This window comes from Fulmarus glacialis, unplaced genomic scaffold, assembly GCF_000690835.1.
Source record: "Fulmarus glacialis isolate BGI_N327 unplaced genomic scaffold, ASM69083v1 scaffold29454, whole genome shotgun sequence".
In the NCBI taxonomy this organism is placed as follows: domain Eukaryota; kingdom Metazoa; phylum Chordata; class Aves; order Procellariiformes; family Procellariidae; genus Fulmarus; species Fulmarus glacialis.
The window spans coordinates 32,363-46,440 of NW_009207959.1; the positions used below are offsets into that span (position 1 = coordinate 32,363).

Genomic DNA, 14,078 nt, shown 5'->3' on the forward strand with positions numbered 1-14,078 from the left:
GACTAAAATATCCTAGTAACAAAAGATGTGCTGAAACAGGGGAGCAAGTAATACCATCTATTCAGACACCCAAGTTTCTGGCATTGTATAACAGTGGTTATTTCAGAAAACTACAAAAATATCTGCTGCAAAAATCTTGCACTTTTTAAGGCAAGATTGTATCATGGGTGAAGTTTCTCTCCAATGCCATTTGGTGACCAGTTTGTAACTTAAGAAGTCATAAACCTCATGATTTACTGAAATAAAATAATCTGTCATTTAGTTTCTTAGAATAAAATAATCTACTAAAGTAAATTGTTTCAAACACTGATTTGCACAGACCAAATATTAATTGTTGGTGGTGATACTAGATCTATTTAAAAAAAATCCCTCTCTTACAAGGATCAAGTATCTTTCATATTGGTAACTTACTTTAAGATTTAGACTTTACTGCACTGCAACCGGTTTGTAATTCTCTTAATCTGAACGTTATGAACTTCAGTTGAAACACATAACACCATCAAATATTACAGTAAACTTTAAGAATGTGCCATTATCCTTCTTTCCCTTCCACTTCACATATTGGCTGCTATGATCTAAAGTTATAAAAATAGGAATATTAGACATCAATACCTACTTGACCTTGTAATTCACAAAAAGTAACTTCAATATAAATAATAATACCTCACTTTTCTTCATTGGTCTTGATCACAATTTGAATATGCAATAAGCCTCACACCTAAGTGATCTTCAATTCTTCTTACAGTTTTGCAATCAAATTCAGAATCATTCCATTACAGCATAGAGAGACTTCTGAAAGGGTTTTTGTAAGATGAGCCTTACCCTGAGGAGATGGAGGCATATTCTGGAGGTCTATCGGCTGCCCACTATCCAAAGCTTCCAAGACCACACTAAATTTCTAACACAGAAAAAACAAAACAGAAGATTTATTCTAGTACGTCCAAAACTTGCTAGCTGCCACAATGACTATTTGACACTCAAAGCATGTGGGTACAGCATAGGGTATGTTTAGCATTCAGGATTTCTTGTGTGAATACCTTGCCTGCCTTCATGTATTCCTTTGCTTTCTCCAGGTCCCCTTGCTGCTTGGCTTTTAGAGCTGCTAATTTATACTCCTTCTGCCTCGTAAGTAGTATTGCTCGTGTGCTGCTATTCTGCAGATCTGTGAGAATGAAACAATGCTGAGACTTACACAGAGCATGCAAGATATGCATCCTTTGCTATGTCCATCTATTCAAACCTGCATTAGCTTTCTTTTGCTTTGAATCACACAGTTATCTTACAAAAGTCCTTTTTCCTCCAGTCTCCAGAAGTCCTACCAGACAAAAGAATCCTACTTTCCCAATTAAAAAAAAAAGTCTTTTAGTCAGTATCTCAAAACTCTTTAAAGCTTGGAATTCCACAAGTCACAATACTGAAAGAGAAACTGAGTTTCTCAGTTAAGTGAGATACAGTGCATGTAAGAGCTCTGTAACAATAACTGATTCCACTGCCAGAAATTCAGCATCCCACTGACAACTCTACCTGAAACATTCAGTAGGGAAGTTCCAACACAAGCAGTGCTTTGCTATACAATACAAATATCAGGAAAGATGTAGCATTAAAATAGTGTTGCAACTGCTTACCCTCTCGGATCACGGTACCTGTTTCCACAATAGGACTAGAAGCAGCATGACCCTGTAGAGACTCTGATTCCAGATGCTGCACTGCCTCATGAGAGGTCTTCTGCTCATCATCTGCAGCAGACTCAGCTTTATTCTCTGGTAGGACACTGACTGAATCTCCTGAATTCTCTAGCTCCACTCCCATGGCTTGAGATAAGTGAGAAGAACTCTTTCCTGTTGCAACAGGAGGTGGCATTTCTTCCTCATTGATTTTTTTGCCTTTTTTCACTGCAGCCAGCATGGTTTCCAGTGTCTGGCAGAGATGGAACAGCAAAGTCAACAGGCATTTTCATCAAACATATTACTAGCATAAAATCATTAAAACACAAATTCATTCCCTTATTTGTGATGGGATCTATTACGCACACCACTACAGATTCCTGCACTTTAGCTCCCTCTTTTTCTGCAAGGCCAACTTCAGCGCTAGTGAAAGGTGTCCAATTATCAGAGCAACACAATGCAAAGGACTTGTTACCCAAACTACGTAATTGCAAGTACCTCAGCATCTAGAATTATTGGACAGCTGATGTGGTCCACTTTGTCACAGAACATCACCAAGGAAGGCATTTATACCAACTGTAGATGCATTTTATCTCTTTAAAACAAAATAAAATACACTGCTCTGAAATGTCACTGCCTATGTGGATTCAGAGAAGGAAGGAGTCTCCATACCTATTTAATCAATGAGAAAAGCCATTAAATACTAACAAAGGAAATGGAGTTCAGCTGGTGACCTATGACAAGAAGCTCTCACCATCTGTAACACGGGTTAACTGCTGCTCATTTTTTTAAAACCCTTCCTCCACCACAAATATTACCTTTCTCGGTATTTTTTTTTTTTAATTTAAGGTTCAGACAAAAGACCACCATGCACTTTAAGCCAAAACAAAAGTTTTACTTCTTTCATCTTCCAGAAAAACTGAAATGGAAGCACAGAAAGACAACAACAAGAACAAAATCTCATCAGTGCCAGAATCACTGCTATTTTTGGTTAGCCATGACATTGTTTGACCTATTAAGCAACAGTGGTAGAGATACTCTGGTCTGACTACATGTGAGACTGGGGTTCAGACCAGTACAGCAACCCCCATACAGCTCTCTCTTCAACATGTGTGGGATGACAGACCGACTGCAAATGGAATTAAACACTGAGATTAAAGTTCACAGTTCCAAGAACTAGGTACAAGAGATAACTGTACACCATTTGTTGGCATGTCATTTTGCTAATTAAGAAACTGTGAGCTGTGAAGTGAGATCTAGTCTATTATCCTTAGCTATACTGCTTAGGCACAGGGAAACTCCTTACCTTGAAAAATAAAGGAAGTGGCAAACAGCCCACTAAGATTCATTATTGGATGAAATAGCTGGTTTGCCCATCACTCTTGCTCTCTGAAAGGTCAGCTGGTTTCATGTAAGTTCCTTTCAGAGCTAGCAGGCAGTGGACTCATACAGACACCTCCTTTCTTGTGCATTTCCCTCCCTGGGTTTGGCCTCAGTTGTTCCCTTTGTACCCTAAGACACCAGGTAGCTAGTGAGATATTACATTCTTCCCTCAGTGGACAGTGCTGAGCTACAAAGCTCTGCTCAACAAGACAGAGCTGGCTGCTGTCTGAGGTGATGCAGGAGACCAGATGAAAGCAAACAGGGAATTACAGGCACTCTGCACAGCTGTAATCCCCAAGCACTACCAACTAACTCTAAGCACGCCACCTAGCTGAAAAGATGCAAAGCTGAAGAAACTGCTCCCTGCTGCAATTTTTAATTGCCTTAATGAAAAATCCTGTTCTATTCATTTTCAAGCACAGCCACCACACTCAGCGAAAGGTATCACCTTCCTTTGTCTCACAGAACTGAGTGGAAGGTTAGTATCTAAGGGAAGGTATGAGTGATGAACTGGAAGGTATATGTGCTAGGAAAGCTCCTAAACTTTGCTTTAAGGTAACACTGAACAGTCACAGGTCAAATTCAGATCTAGACAGGTGTGTTTAACATCAGCATTTATCACAAACCCTGCCTCCACCTATCATTCGCCACATTCAACAGAAACGAAGCTGATGCACAAAAGGCATTTGAAGTTACACTTTATCTGTGTATTTGCTACATCAGATTGGTTGTAACAAGAAATGTTTTTAAAGTACCTCAAGGCAGCATATTACAATTTCTCTCCCCTTTCAACAAATTCACACATCTGGAAAGACTCTGAACTACCCTTTAGAGAACGCACTTTGCCTCCCCCTCAATCCACATACCTGATGAACCCAACTTACCTTAAGGCCTCTTTCGTATCGGCGTGTTTTGGCACTCTCACCTGACTCCTTTGTGTTAGAAATTGCTGTCCTATAGTTAGCAATTCTCTTCTCTATTGTCTGTTGCAGCTCACTGGTAACAGCAGGAAGTGAGGTGGTCTCAGAAAAAAATAATAAAACAAATCAAGAAAACTTATTTCATCCGACTATATGAGTTTTCCCACAGCATGAAAAACAAATACTCCTCTTCTACACACATGCCTGTTAATCAAGAGTGCAAGGACGAAACAGTCTCTAAAACAGAGGAGCACTTGTACTACACTAACGGTCCCTGGATCCACGTCTGGGTTTTCTCTCAAAGGCGTAATAGAGAAGAATGGGTGGAGACATTTAGAAAACTCACAGTCACAGGGTAATTGGAGCCATGTGGTCAGGGAGTAGGTGAAGAGAACAGTAAAGTCTCTCAAACACCGAACAACAGAGAGTGCGAAGAGGTATTTTGGCACAAATCTTGACTTTTTCTTATTTTTAAAACATGCTAGTTTATTCCCTTCTGAGATTTTTCAACCTGGTTTTACTACAACAGCTCTTTTTCCTCCTCCTACAGTCTGGAATTAGTTCAGTGACAAAAGCAGCCTAAGCAAAAGCTACGAGTAGCTACTTACACTCCGCAGCTACAGAGACCTTTCAGATGGCTACTGATGTAATTATTGCCATTATCTCTATAGAAACACTCTCAGACCCGTTTATTAATGGGCCCAATGCACAAGGGTACTGGAATCTGTAGCACACAACAGAAACATGGCAGTAACTGAATAAAGGGTTTGACTGCGTGAAGATTGACAAATTAGGCTGAGAAAGCTAATGCTACTGAGAAAAATTCCATAAAGATGTCAAAGATGCTGAGTTATAACAAGTCTCGCAATTTCAGCACACCGCTTAATATTCTGAGGGGGAAGATACGAACTCTGGAAGCCTGAACTGCAGTCTGCATGCTCATATGTATAATGAGGGACAAGACACACTTAATTCCAACTGTTTACCTGCTCAATTCTATGCTAACATTAAAAATCATCCATGCTAACATTAAAAATCATCAATGCAGCATTCGTTTCCACAGAGAAGACAGCAATAGTGTAGTTTTTCTTTCCTTGGAGGACAAGAAGACCTCTCTAGATCCTTGTTTGTGATCCTCGTATAAGCTACATGACAACAGTGATTCAGCAAAACTGTCAGGAACATGAAGCTCTTTCCTACCTGAGGCTGCAGTTCAGGTTGCTCATCTTCTGGTTCAGCTATGGATGGCTCCATTGCTATCGTTTCATCCTCACAGATTCCCGTCTCACCTTCCACCCCCAGAACTTCTTGCAATTCTGCCTAAAGTAAAAGTAAAAGCCAACAAAAGGCTTTTCCTCAAAATTTTCTATTTCCTCAAAAGACAAAATAAAATCAAATCTCAAGCTCCAAAACCTTTGGATGGACCTTGAACCCAAACAGAAAGTCTAAATATCTTATATTTTGGTCTTTTTTTTTTTAATTTTATTTTTTATTTTTAAATGAAACTGGTTCCACTTGTATTCACAACAGGAAGCCAGATATCACTCAAAAGCCACACTGCAGCTCCAGGATCACCAAACAAGTTTGTGGTTAGAGATCTGAAGCTGGAGAAGTTCAGAGAAGTACTTTTACAAATATCATTCAAACCTAAATTTGAAATTTCCAAAAAGCATCTATTAACAATGGTAGTCAAAACCACTGCTTAACACTCCTTCCCTAAACCCTGCCAACTAGACCACTCACTGAAATGACAAAGTTTCTTGGGAGATATTCTCTCAGGCCAAGCACTACTCGAAGCAGTAGCAAAATGGTGACAGACATCACTTTAAGGAGAATGTCCCTAGCTGTATTTCACCAGCTGACATGGAATGGGATTCCTGCCGTTCCCCCACTTCTCTAAGACTCTCACACATATGAATGTTAGCTGGGAAACTCTTACTCTGGTCTGCAGGGGTTGGGTCCCGCAAAGCCTTATATCTAATGGAATGCTTTTGCAGTATTTTAGCATTTCACCACAAAGTTAACAGACATTTTTGCTAAATGCAGTTCCGTTTAAAAAAAAACAACTAAGACACACTAAAACTTTTTGCTAACAAAGTTATGCATACCAACAGGTCTGTATCTTTCTCCAAGTCTTCATCATCTGCTTCTTCCTCCTCATCTTCATTCAGGTCCTTCATACACTCTGCAGCCATCTTTTCAATATGATCCATGGGCAGAGGAGCTGTAAAAAGAAAACACAAAGACCCAAAAACCCTAAGTAACAGTTATGCAGTCACTGGATATAAATTCTAAAGGAGCTGCTACCAGCTGAAAGAGAGCAGTGACTTCTCTTGCTGCCTGTTTAAAGGATAATGTCATAGGTAAATGAGGGTATATTCATGGATAAAGGACAAAGACTGGGGAAGTGAACATCCAGGAAAAAAGCAATACTAGTCTTTGAGAGTGACAGTGAAGGCAGGCAATAAGACAAGGAAAATGACTGCATCCAATAACCTAGCTCAGAAATTAGATGTCAGGGAGAAATAATGTCTGTTTACTAATACAAGGAGCCTGAATGGCAAAACCATAAGCACTGTGATAGACTAGCAGGTGTGGTGGGACACAACAGTGCTCAGAAAGCATAGCCATAGGAGAAAGATACTGTGGTAGGTTTGCATAGTAATGACATTTAAGACTGACTAAGAAAGACAAGTAGGACTGGATGAAACAACTGCTTCAGGGAAAAACTGCTAGAAGTCACCTCAAGCTCCTAGGCTGATTTAAGATCCAGATAAGTATCCCCCGCCGCCCCGCCCCGCAAGCACCACCCAGCAACAGCTAAAGCATCAATGGGCCATCAACGCTCCTTTCACACCAAAACACAGCACACCGCCCAAGCTACTGGGAAGAAAGTTAACTCTGTCCCAGCCGGAACCAGGACAGGAATAAACATCTGAACTAGTTTTAAGCTGATACTAGATATTTATGAAAGGTATTTACGATGTGATTGTCCATATTAACAAGGCCTGGACTCAGCATCTTTGTCAGGAGGCCTTTCTGTTCTGTGTCCTTTGCCTCATGTGAGTCTAAAATGCAATGCACTCCTGGTGAATTCTGACTGACAATAAATTCTGACCCCACATGGAACAGAAGTGGTCCACATCCATCCACCCATCCCTAAGTGCCAACAAACTATTTCTTTCTCCCAGTTCTATCCCTTTTCTTCTCTCCCTCATGTTGAACTAACATGAGTTAAAAGTGCTCTAATTCCCAAAGATCTGTATGTATGGATATGACCAAGTTAGCCCAACAGTTAATACAGAAATTTAACTCTATCCTAGCTGAAATCAGGACAATGCACGAGATGCAGACACTTGCCATTAAACATCCCAGCACACCTGCCGGTAAAACTTCTGTCTGCATTTTCTTTCAAAGCCAAAAATACGTTACTGTGTGGATTACAACAATGCATACAGCCATAAATCAGAACAAAGTTCAAGGCATTTACCATAAATAGTGCTGAGCTCAAAGAGTTCCCAATCAAACTACAACAAACTAAATCATTGGAGTTTTGTATAGAGCCTACATTAGGCTTGAGACTCCAACAGCTGATCCATTTTCTCAACCTACAGTCTTAAGCACAAGAATGTCTCTCTCCATCTCATGTTAAACTGGGTACATATTTATCCTTTGAAACTGATGATGTACATTAACATCAATTCTAGAGACATACAGAACAACACAAGCCACAAGCCAAACTACTGGCTGTTAACATGACAAGCAAGGAGGCACAGCAAACTATCCATATGTTTGAAGACAGCAAGAAAGGAAGTCAAGAAAATCTTTCTACCTTGAGAATCTACTTGTTTTACACATCAAGCACTACTGCAAAGTCACACTTGGCATACAAAAATAGAATGCTCCAAATCAAGCCATCATACTTGTCCTGAGCCCAAGAGCAGCAGCAGAACACTGGCAGAGAGAACTGCTAAGCAAATCAGAAAAAGTGCTGTTTCTTCTGCCTCTCTATCTACACTTCCGTATTTTCTGCATTGCTGTCTCATGCCCATCAGATTTTCCCTATTCCAAATCTTTCCTGGCTACGTTGTCTTGCAATTTCTCTTCAAGCTTCTGGTCTTTACCCTGAAAACTCTACTTAATTCCTCCTTGCCGAGTTCTCATGTCTACTTCCTGCGGTGCCAACCACATCTTTCTTAACTATCAACTTCCTCCATGCACTCTCAAAGGTGAAGTTATTTGCACAGAAATCCCAGCTGTCCACGTAAATGCCTCTGATACTTCCCTATGCAGACATATGACTGTGACTCACCAGTGTCAGTAAATGTTGAATAAAATATAGACCTTCAGGACAGAGTTTTGCAGTCAATTTAAATGGATATAAAACAGATCCCATCCTTCCCCTGCATTTGCTGAAAATTAACCCAGGTACAAAGCTGTTTCTGTTCAAATAATCTAATTTACCATATCAGTGCTTCAGTACCTATATCAAACATGTTGCGCATGTATTTGACCCTTAGCAAAACTGCAACGAGGATAGTAGGCCATATCCAAAGGCAGCTAGCTGTATTTCAAGGGTCAGAGTGTCCCTTACATGAAGCCCCACTAGAGGCAAAAAAACCAACCGAGCCTCCTCGGATGGTTGGTTCAGCTCTAATCCAGTATGGCAAGTTGAGGCTACAATTTCAAACATCCAAGTGGCTGACCAACTGGCATTTATCAATCACAGATAGCAGAGATCTCTGTACTTAAGATGTTGCAACAGTACAGCTTTTGCTGCCTGCATCTTCAAGCTAGAGGGAGAGATCACTCTTCCCCCACCATCAGAGCTCTAGAATGTAAATCCAGGATTGCACCTTGTGCTCAGCCAAGAACCGAGCACTATTGTATTGTACTGGGTCCCTTTTTAATGTCCTTCTCCAGACAGGATCTGTTCCTCTCCTGTCCTTACTGTACCCTCCTCCTTTCTAGGCAGGAGCCTGCATCCTCCCCCCGCCATCCACCAGGTCCCCATCACTACGCTGTACCAGGTCTCGTAAGTCCCCAGTGCCAGCTGTCCAGTTGTTCATCTTCCACGAGCTTCTTATCTATATACTCCTAATTCTACCAGGAAAACAGAATAGTTGTAAATGATTCTGGAAAATAGTTTTATGAGCCGTAACACTTATCTTTAGAAGATATAGTAAATGTTAACTTTGCACCGTCTGAAGTTTCGTCTCCCTCTTATGAATGAAGAGACTGAAAAAGCACATTAAGTGACATGATCAGGGCCAGAAGGAAGTCAGCACTTGAAAAGCTGACAACAATTCAAGAGCTCCTGACACAGAGATTCATCCTCAAAACACTATACCATGTGTTTTAACCATAAGCAACCTATGTCCAATGGCAGAAGTTCTGCTACTGTGCTTATTAGCACAATTGTGCTTATTAGCTTTAAGGGTTTACTACAATCTTGAAATCTGGAGAGTGGAAATGATTTAGAATTTAGTTTTAGATACAAATACTTCCTCTGTCTCTCACAAATTACAGTGTTTAGACAGTCACTTTTTCTAAATATTTTAAAATTCTTCATTTCCCTGCTTCTCTGTGTGAAGTCCCTTCAAATATTACACACAATTTACTGCAGAGCTGCAAATAAGGCTGTAGTTGCACTAAATCTTCTTTCCAGCATCTGCTCACACATCCGTAGCAAGGGTAGGTCCCGTTCTCCTTCTCCCATCTCAACCACTTGCTGCCACCCCTCCCTGGCAGCCACAGCAGTGTTCAAGTAGGCAGGTAGCAAATCAGATCAAGGAACTGATTCAGCTGAAAACCTAGCACAACAGAAGTTTATTTTTGTAGATCAGTTTCCTGAACCAGCTCACCCTGCAGCTCCATAAATATGTATACCAGCTCAGAGGTAGAGCATGCCACTAGAGACTGCCTCTCTCAGCAGCAGCCTTGATTTACAGTAGATTACAGCAATCCTGTAAAACACTGCATAGCTGCGTGCAAACACTATGAGATAAAATTAACAGATGCTTAAAATATTAAGAACAGTAATGATCCATTCCAAGAGACACTCTAACCTCCTGCATAACACAACGTTCAGGATTCTCCCAGTATCAGTTCCAGGACTTCCCTCTTAAAAGGGTATTCAGTTTTGGTTAGAGTTCAGGTAACTAAAAATGTAATGCTCATTCAGTAAATTCACTCTTTAAACAAAAACAGAAGAACAACCAAACAACCCACCCTCCACAAGAAACACAATTTCCATTTTGAATTCATCTAGCACCTACTACACCTTTTTATGACTTCATATGCTAAACAAGCATGTCTTAATTTAGTCATTAAATTGGCTAGCCGTCATATACCTTTTTCCTACATCTACAAGAGCATAGACAAAAAAAACCTCTTACCCTTTTTGTGGTGTAACAACTTAAACCTTTCAAAGTAAAGGAAAGAATATTTGTAATTTCAGCTTCTATCAGTAATGAAAAAACATTTTAGATAAATCAGTGATTTGTAAATAGGTATCTTTAATAAACTTTTCAGGTTGTCAGTAGATAAAATCCAGATACTTTAACTTACTTTTCCCTTTTGGTTTTGATTTCCCTTCTTTCACCTTTGCTCCTGTGATAGCAGCAAGCTCTGCTTCTAGGTCCCCATCATCCCCACCTTCCTCTGCACCCAGCAGCATCTCTTCAGGATTGAAATCTACAAACAGCCCCAGCTGCAGCCAAGGGAAAATAAAAAAAAAAAAAAACAAAAAACAAAAAACAAAACCTGCAGTTAGAACAGAGATGACACTCAAAAACATCACACTGCATGGATTATTTAAACATTTTCATGCATTCTGGATTCTGTTCATTTTTTTAAAGCCCGCTATCATGCCATTTCTATTACCAAAACAATTCATACCAGGCACCCGTAACTGACATAAGGTACATAAATCTTAATAAGCCATAAATACTTCCTCTAAAACTCTACACAATCAACGATTTCTTAAAATCAAGCCTATCTAATAGCCTGACATAACAAGGTAAAATAAAATTATGTCTGTTATGCTGAGCCTTATGAAGCAGGTATCACCAGGGAAGTTCAGGGCAGTTCCTGTAACAGCTAAGCTAAAAAATATTCAACCATCATTCACACAATACAGGTTTGGCGTGCGTACACTGCGGAGATTTCACCCTTATCTCTCAGAAGAAGCTATATTTACACATACAGAACTGTTCTGTACTTCTCCTTACCTCAGTTTGTAAATCATAAACACATGGAAAGCGCATGCACACACTCAGAGGAACATAGCCATTACAAACCCAGCGATGCCTACACTACATTGAGGAAAACAATCAACTGTCTGGAACAGATCATCAGCTAAGTGACAACATCTCAGGTAATATTATTAATAAGAGTAATCAGAATTTGACAAAGTAGGGGGGGTTATCAGTCAATTGTTGTAAAACATGCCATAGGACATAAGTATGAAAGAAATCTCCGAGGTCTTAGTCTAAAAGGTATTCTTCTAACATGCCATTTTATCACAATTTTTATCTTGCTGGTTAAGATATTAACTGCCCCAGAAATAACAACATTTTTATTCAAAGTATGCTAAGCTTTTTTATAAACATGAATTAACTGAATTAGATTCATCCTATGAGGTAGGTGGAGCAGCTTTCCTCAGACTTTTTCAAAGCAGAAGCCCCTGTTGGCTTATTGGTCTTCACATGGCCAAGCAGTTCAGCTTCTCTCAAGCAAAGGAATAAAAATCAGTTGTCATTATTACAAGGGTTAACAATCTCCTCCTGCCTCTGAGGATCTGAAGTGCTGCCAGAAGCTGAAGCTGCCTGTCAGTTTATAAACTAGTGGGAATAAGTAGTAACAACGTGGGTTTTTTAACCCTGTAGGAATCAAGGCACTGCCTTCAACTATTTTGTGTCCCTCTTTGAACCCTTTTATAATCCCAAAGGAGAATGTGAAACATAGCTGAGAAGCACTGATTCCAAGGACCAGGAACAGTATTCAAAATCAGCAGCTATTTTGTTTACTAGCCCCATTCCTGCCCTTGACATTCTGTAAGGCACTGGGCAGATCAGTTAGCCACCCTCTGCCTTATCCATCTCCCTTCCGTAAAACAAAACTAACACATTTGCAGTCTTGGATAGAATGAAAGAAGGTCAGGACAAGATTTAATTAGGAAATATTTGTAACGGTGATCTAAAGAGTCAAGTTCTATGGAACATACATACACCTTTTATCAATGTGCAAAATCGATCAGGAGCACATGTGATCTGTTCATCACTACACTGCAAGTGTAGAAAGTGAAGCAAGTGTAGTAATGAATGAACTCAAGAACAGAATCCAGCAGTTCTAGCTCTTAGTCTCTCAATCTGTTCAGTAAGGCACATTTCCAATGAAATTGGTAGTATTAAAGAAATGTTTAATAAAACAGAAAAAAGAGGTTATAAAAAAACTTGCAGTTGATACACTACATAGCACAAAAACAGTTTAAATTGAGTTAATTTGCAAGTGTACAAGCCATTAGTGTATTTGTTTCAAGAAACAATCCTCCATGCTGTAAGACAGGCTGAATAACTAACTGTATTGAATTAGAAATTAGTAAAGTATGTTAATCAGATGCTTTATTTACTCTTTATCTTTTTAGAGTGTGGTTTCTTTTTTTGGAAGGGGGAAAAATATTTTCACCTTTTATCTTCTCCCTTGTCCAAACGAACAAAATTATATACTACCTCTCCAACTGTGAAATGCAAACTTTCATATTAGAGCAATGACAGATCTCTAACTAAACCATTCTGTGTCCAGTATGAGAATACTGGTTCTTAAGAAATCACCAAAAGAGAATATCTTAGCTATTTTCTCTATTTTAATATCCTATTCCAGTCTCTTTTCATATTTCCCTATATTCTTATCAGTTATTCCTCCTCTGTATGCTACTTGCCTCTACTCTACCTTCAAAGGTTTCCAAAGTTCCATTCTGGTTCTATCGTATTCTTTACCTCTAACTGTACTCTGTTTTTCTTCCACTATTCTACCCAGAATTTTGTCTTGTCGGTATTTCTAATTTTGACACTGTTGCCTGACTTCCTACACTCGCCAACCATGACTAAATCATGTTTCTCTCCTCAAGGCTTCTGAAACTACATCCAAAGGTAAAGAATATGAAAAAAACCCCAACACATGGGCACATCTAAGCTCACTTTTATCTACAGGAGAGTGACATATGCTTATCAGTCTGTTGCAAGAAAAAAATGACTATACACAGGGAAATTAACTGTCTCTGGGGTAGCACCTTAATGTTCTCCCATATGTGCGCCTGAATTTGTTATTTGATATTCTGGTCTTCTTATTTCTGTTTTCTTAGAGATGCAAGAAAAACGTCCATATAGTTATTGAAGTTGTTATTAAATCTCAGTATAGCTGGGGTAGGAAACTACTATAAGCATGAGTCATGAGGTCTCATGCAAAGATTACAGCATTACAACATTGTGGCTTCCCTGCAAGACCTCCACCGCTGCATATCAGGTATTTACTTTAAGAAGAATGCACTAAAGGAGAAAGCAGGAAAACAGGCACCACACAATTTATATTTTTTCATGGTCCTGCAGTATCTTATTAATGCGTGGGAGATTCTAGCTGGAAAACAGCAGCAAGAGGTCTGAACGAGGCTACCCTGAAGAGCAGTAGGAGTAGGAGGTTTCCCTACCTGCTTTGCAACCACATCTGCCTGGCCCTTTGCCTTCCTTACCTGCTTTGCAACTGCAGCTCCCTGGCCCTTTGCCTGAAGGCTTTTTTTAGGTCTTCTGCCAAGCATGCTGGTTCATGAATTTCAGAAGATTGCGTCTCTAAGGGACTGAGAGCACACGAAACTGAGTGTCAGTATCCTCGCCTGTCTCAGAGCACTGCAAACTGGACGACGGCCGACATCACAGAGCAAGCTGCGCACAAACCTGCACCTTTTACCGGCACCCCCAAATACTGGGCAACACCAGGAGGGAAAGGGGGGGCACCCACCATGTAACACACTCCCCCGGGCCCAGGCCCGTCAAGTGCCGCCTTCCCCACAGCCGCCCTCCGCCGGGCGCAGGGAGCCCAGCCCGGCCGCATCCCT

At 40.1% G+C, this 14,078-nt stretch overlaps 1 protein-coding gene across 1 annotated transcript in view; it reads right to left on the reverse strand.

Moving 5' to 3' along the window:
* Positions 1–13,781, reverse strand: part of CC2D1B (coiled-coil and C2 domain containing 1B) — a 32,819-nt gene extending 19,038 nt beyond the window's left edge. The window contains exons 1-8 of the mRNA XM_009576321.1: positions 13,716–13,781; positions 10,538–10,679; positions 6,076–6,191; positions 5,168–5,287; positions 3,932–4,069; positions 1,644–1,917; positions 1,038–1,162; positions 823–898 (exon numbers count right to left, since the gene is read on the reverse strand). Coding sequence (XP_009574616.1) covers positions 823–898; positions 1,038–1,162; positions 1,644–1,917; positions 3,932–4,069; positions 5,168–5,287; positions 6,076–6,191; positions 10,538–10,679; positions 13,716–13,781 — 1,057 coding nt within the window. The remainder of the gene's footprint in view (positions 1–822; positions 899–1,037; positions 1,163–1,643; positions 1,918–3,931; positions 4,070–5,167; positions 5,288–6,075; positions 6,192–10,537; positions 10,680–13,715) is intronic.
* Positions 13,782–14,078: the final 297 nt, after the last annotated feature.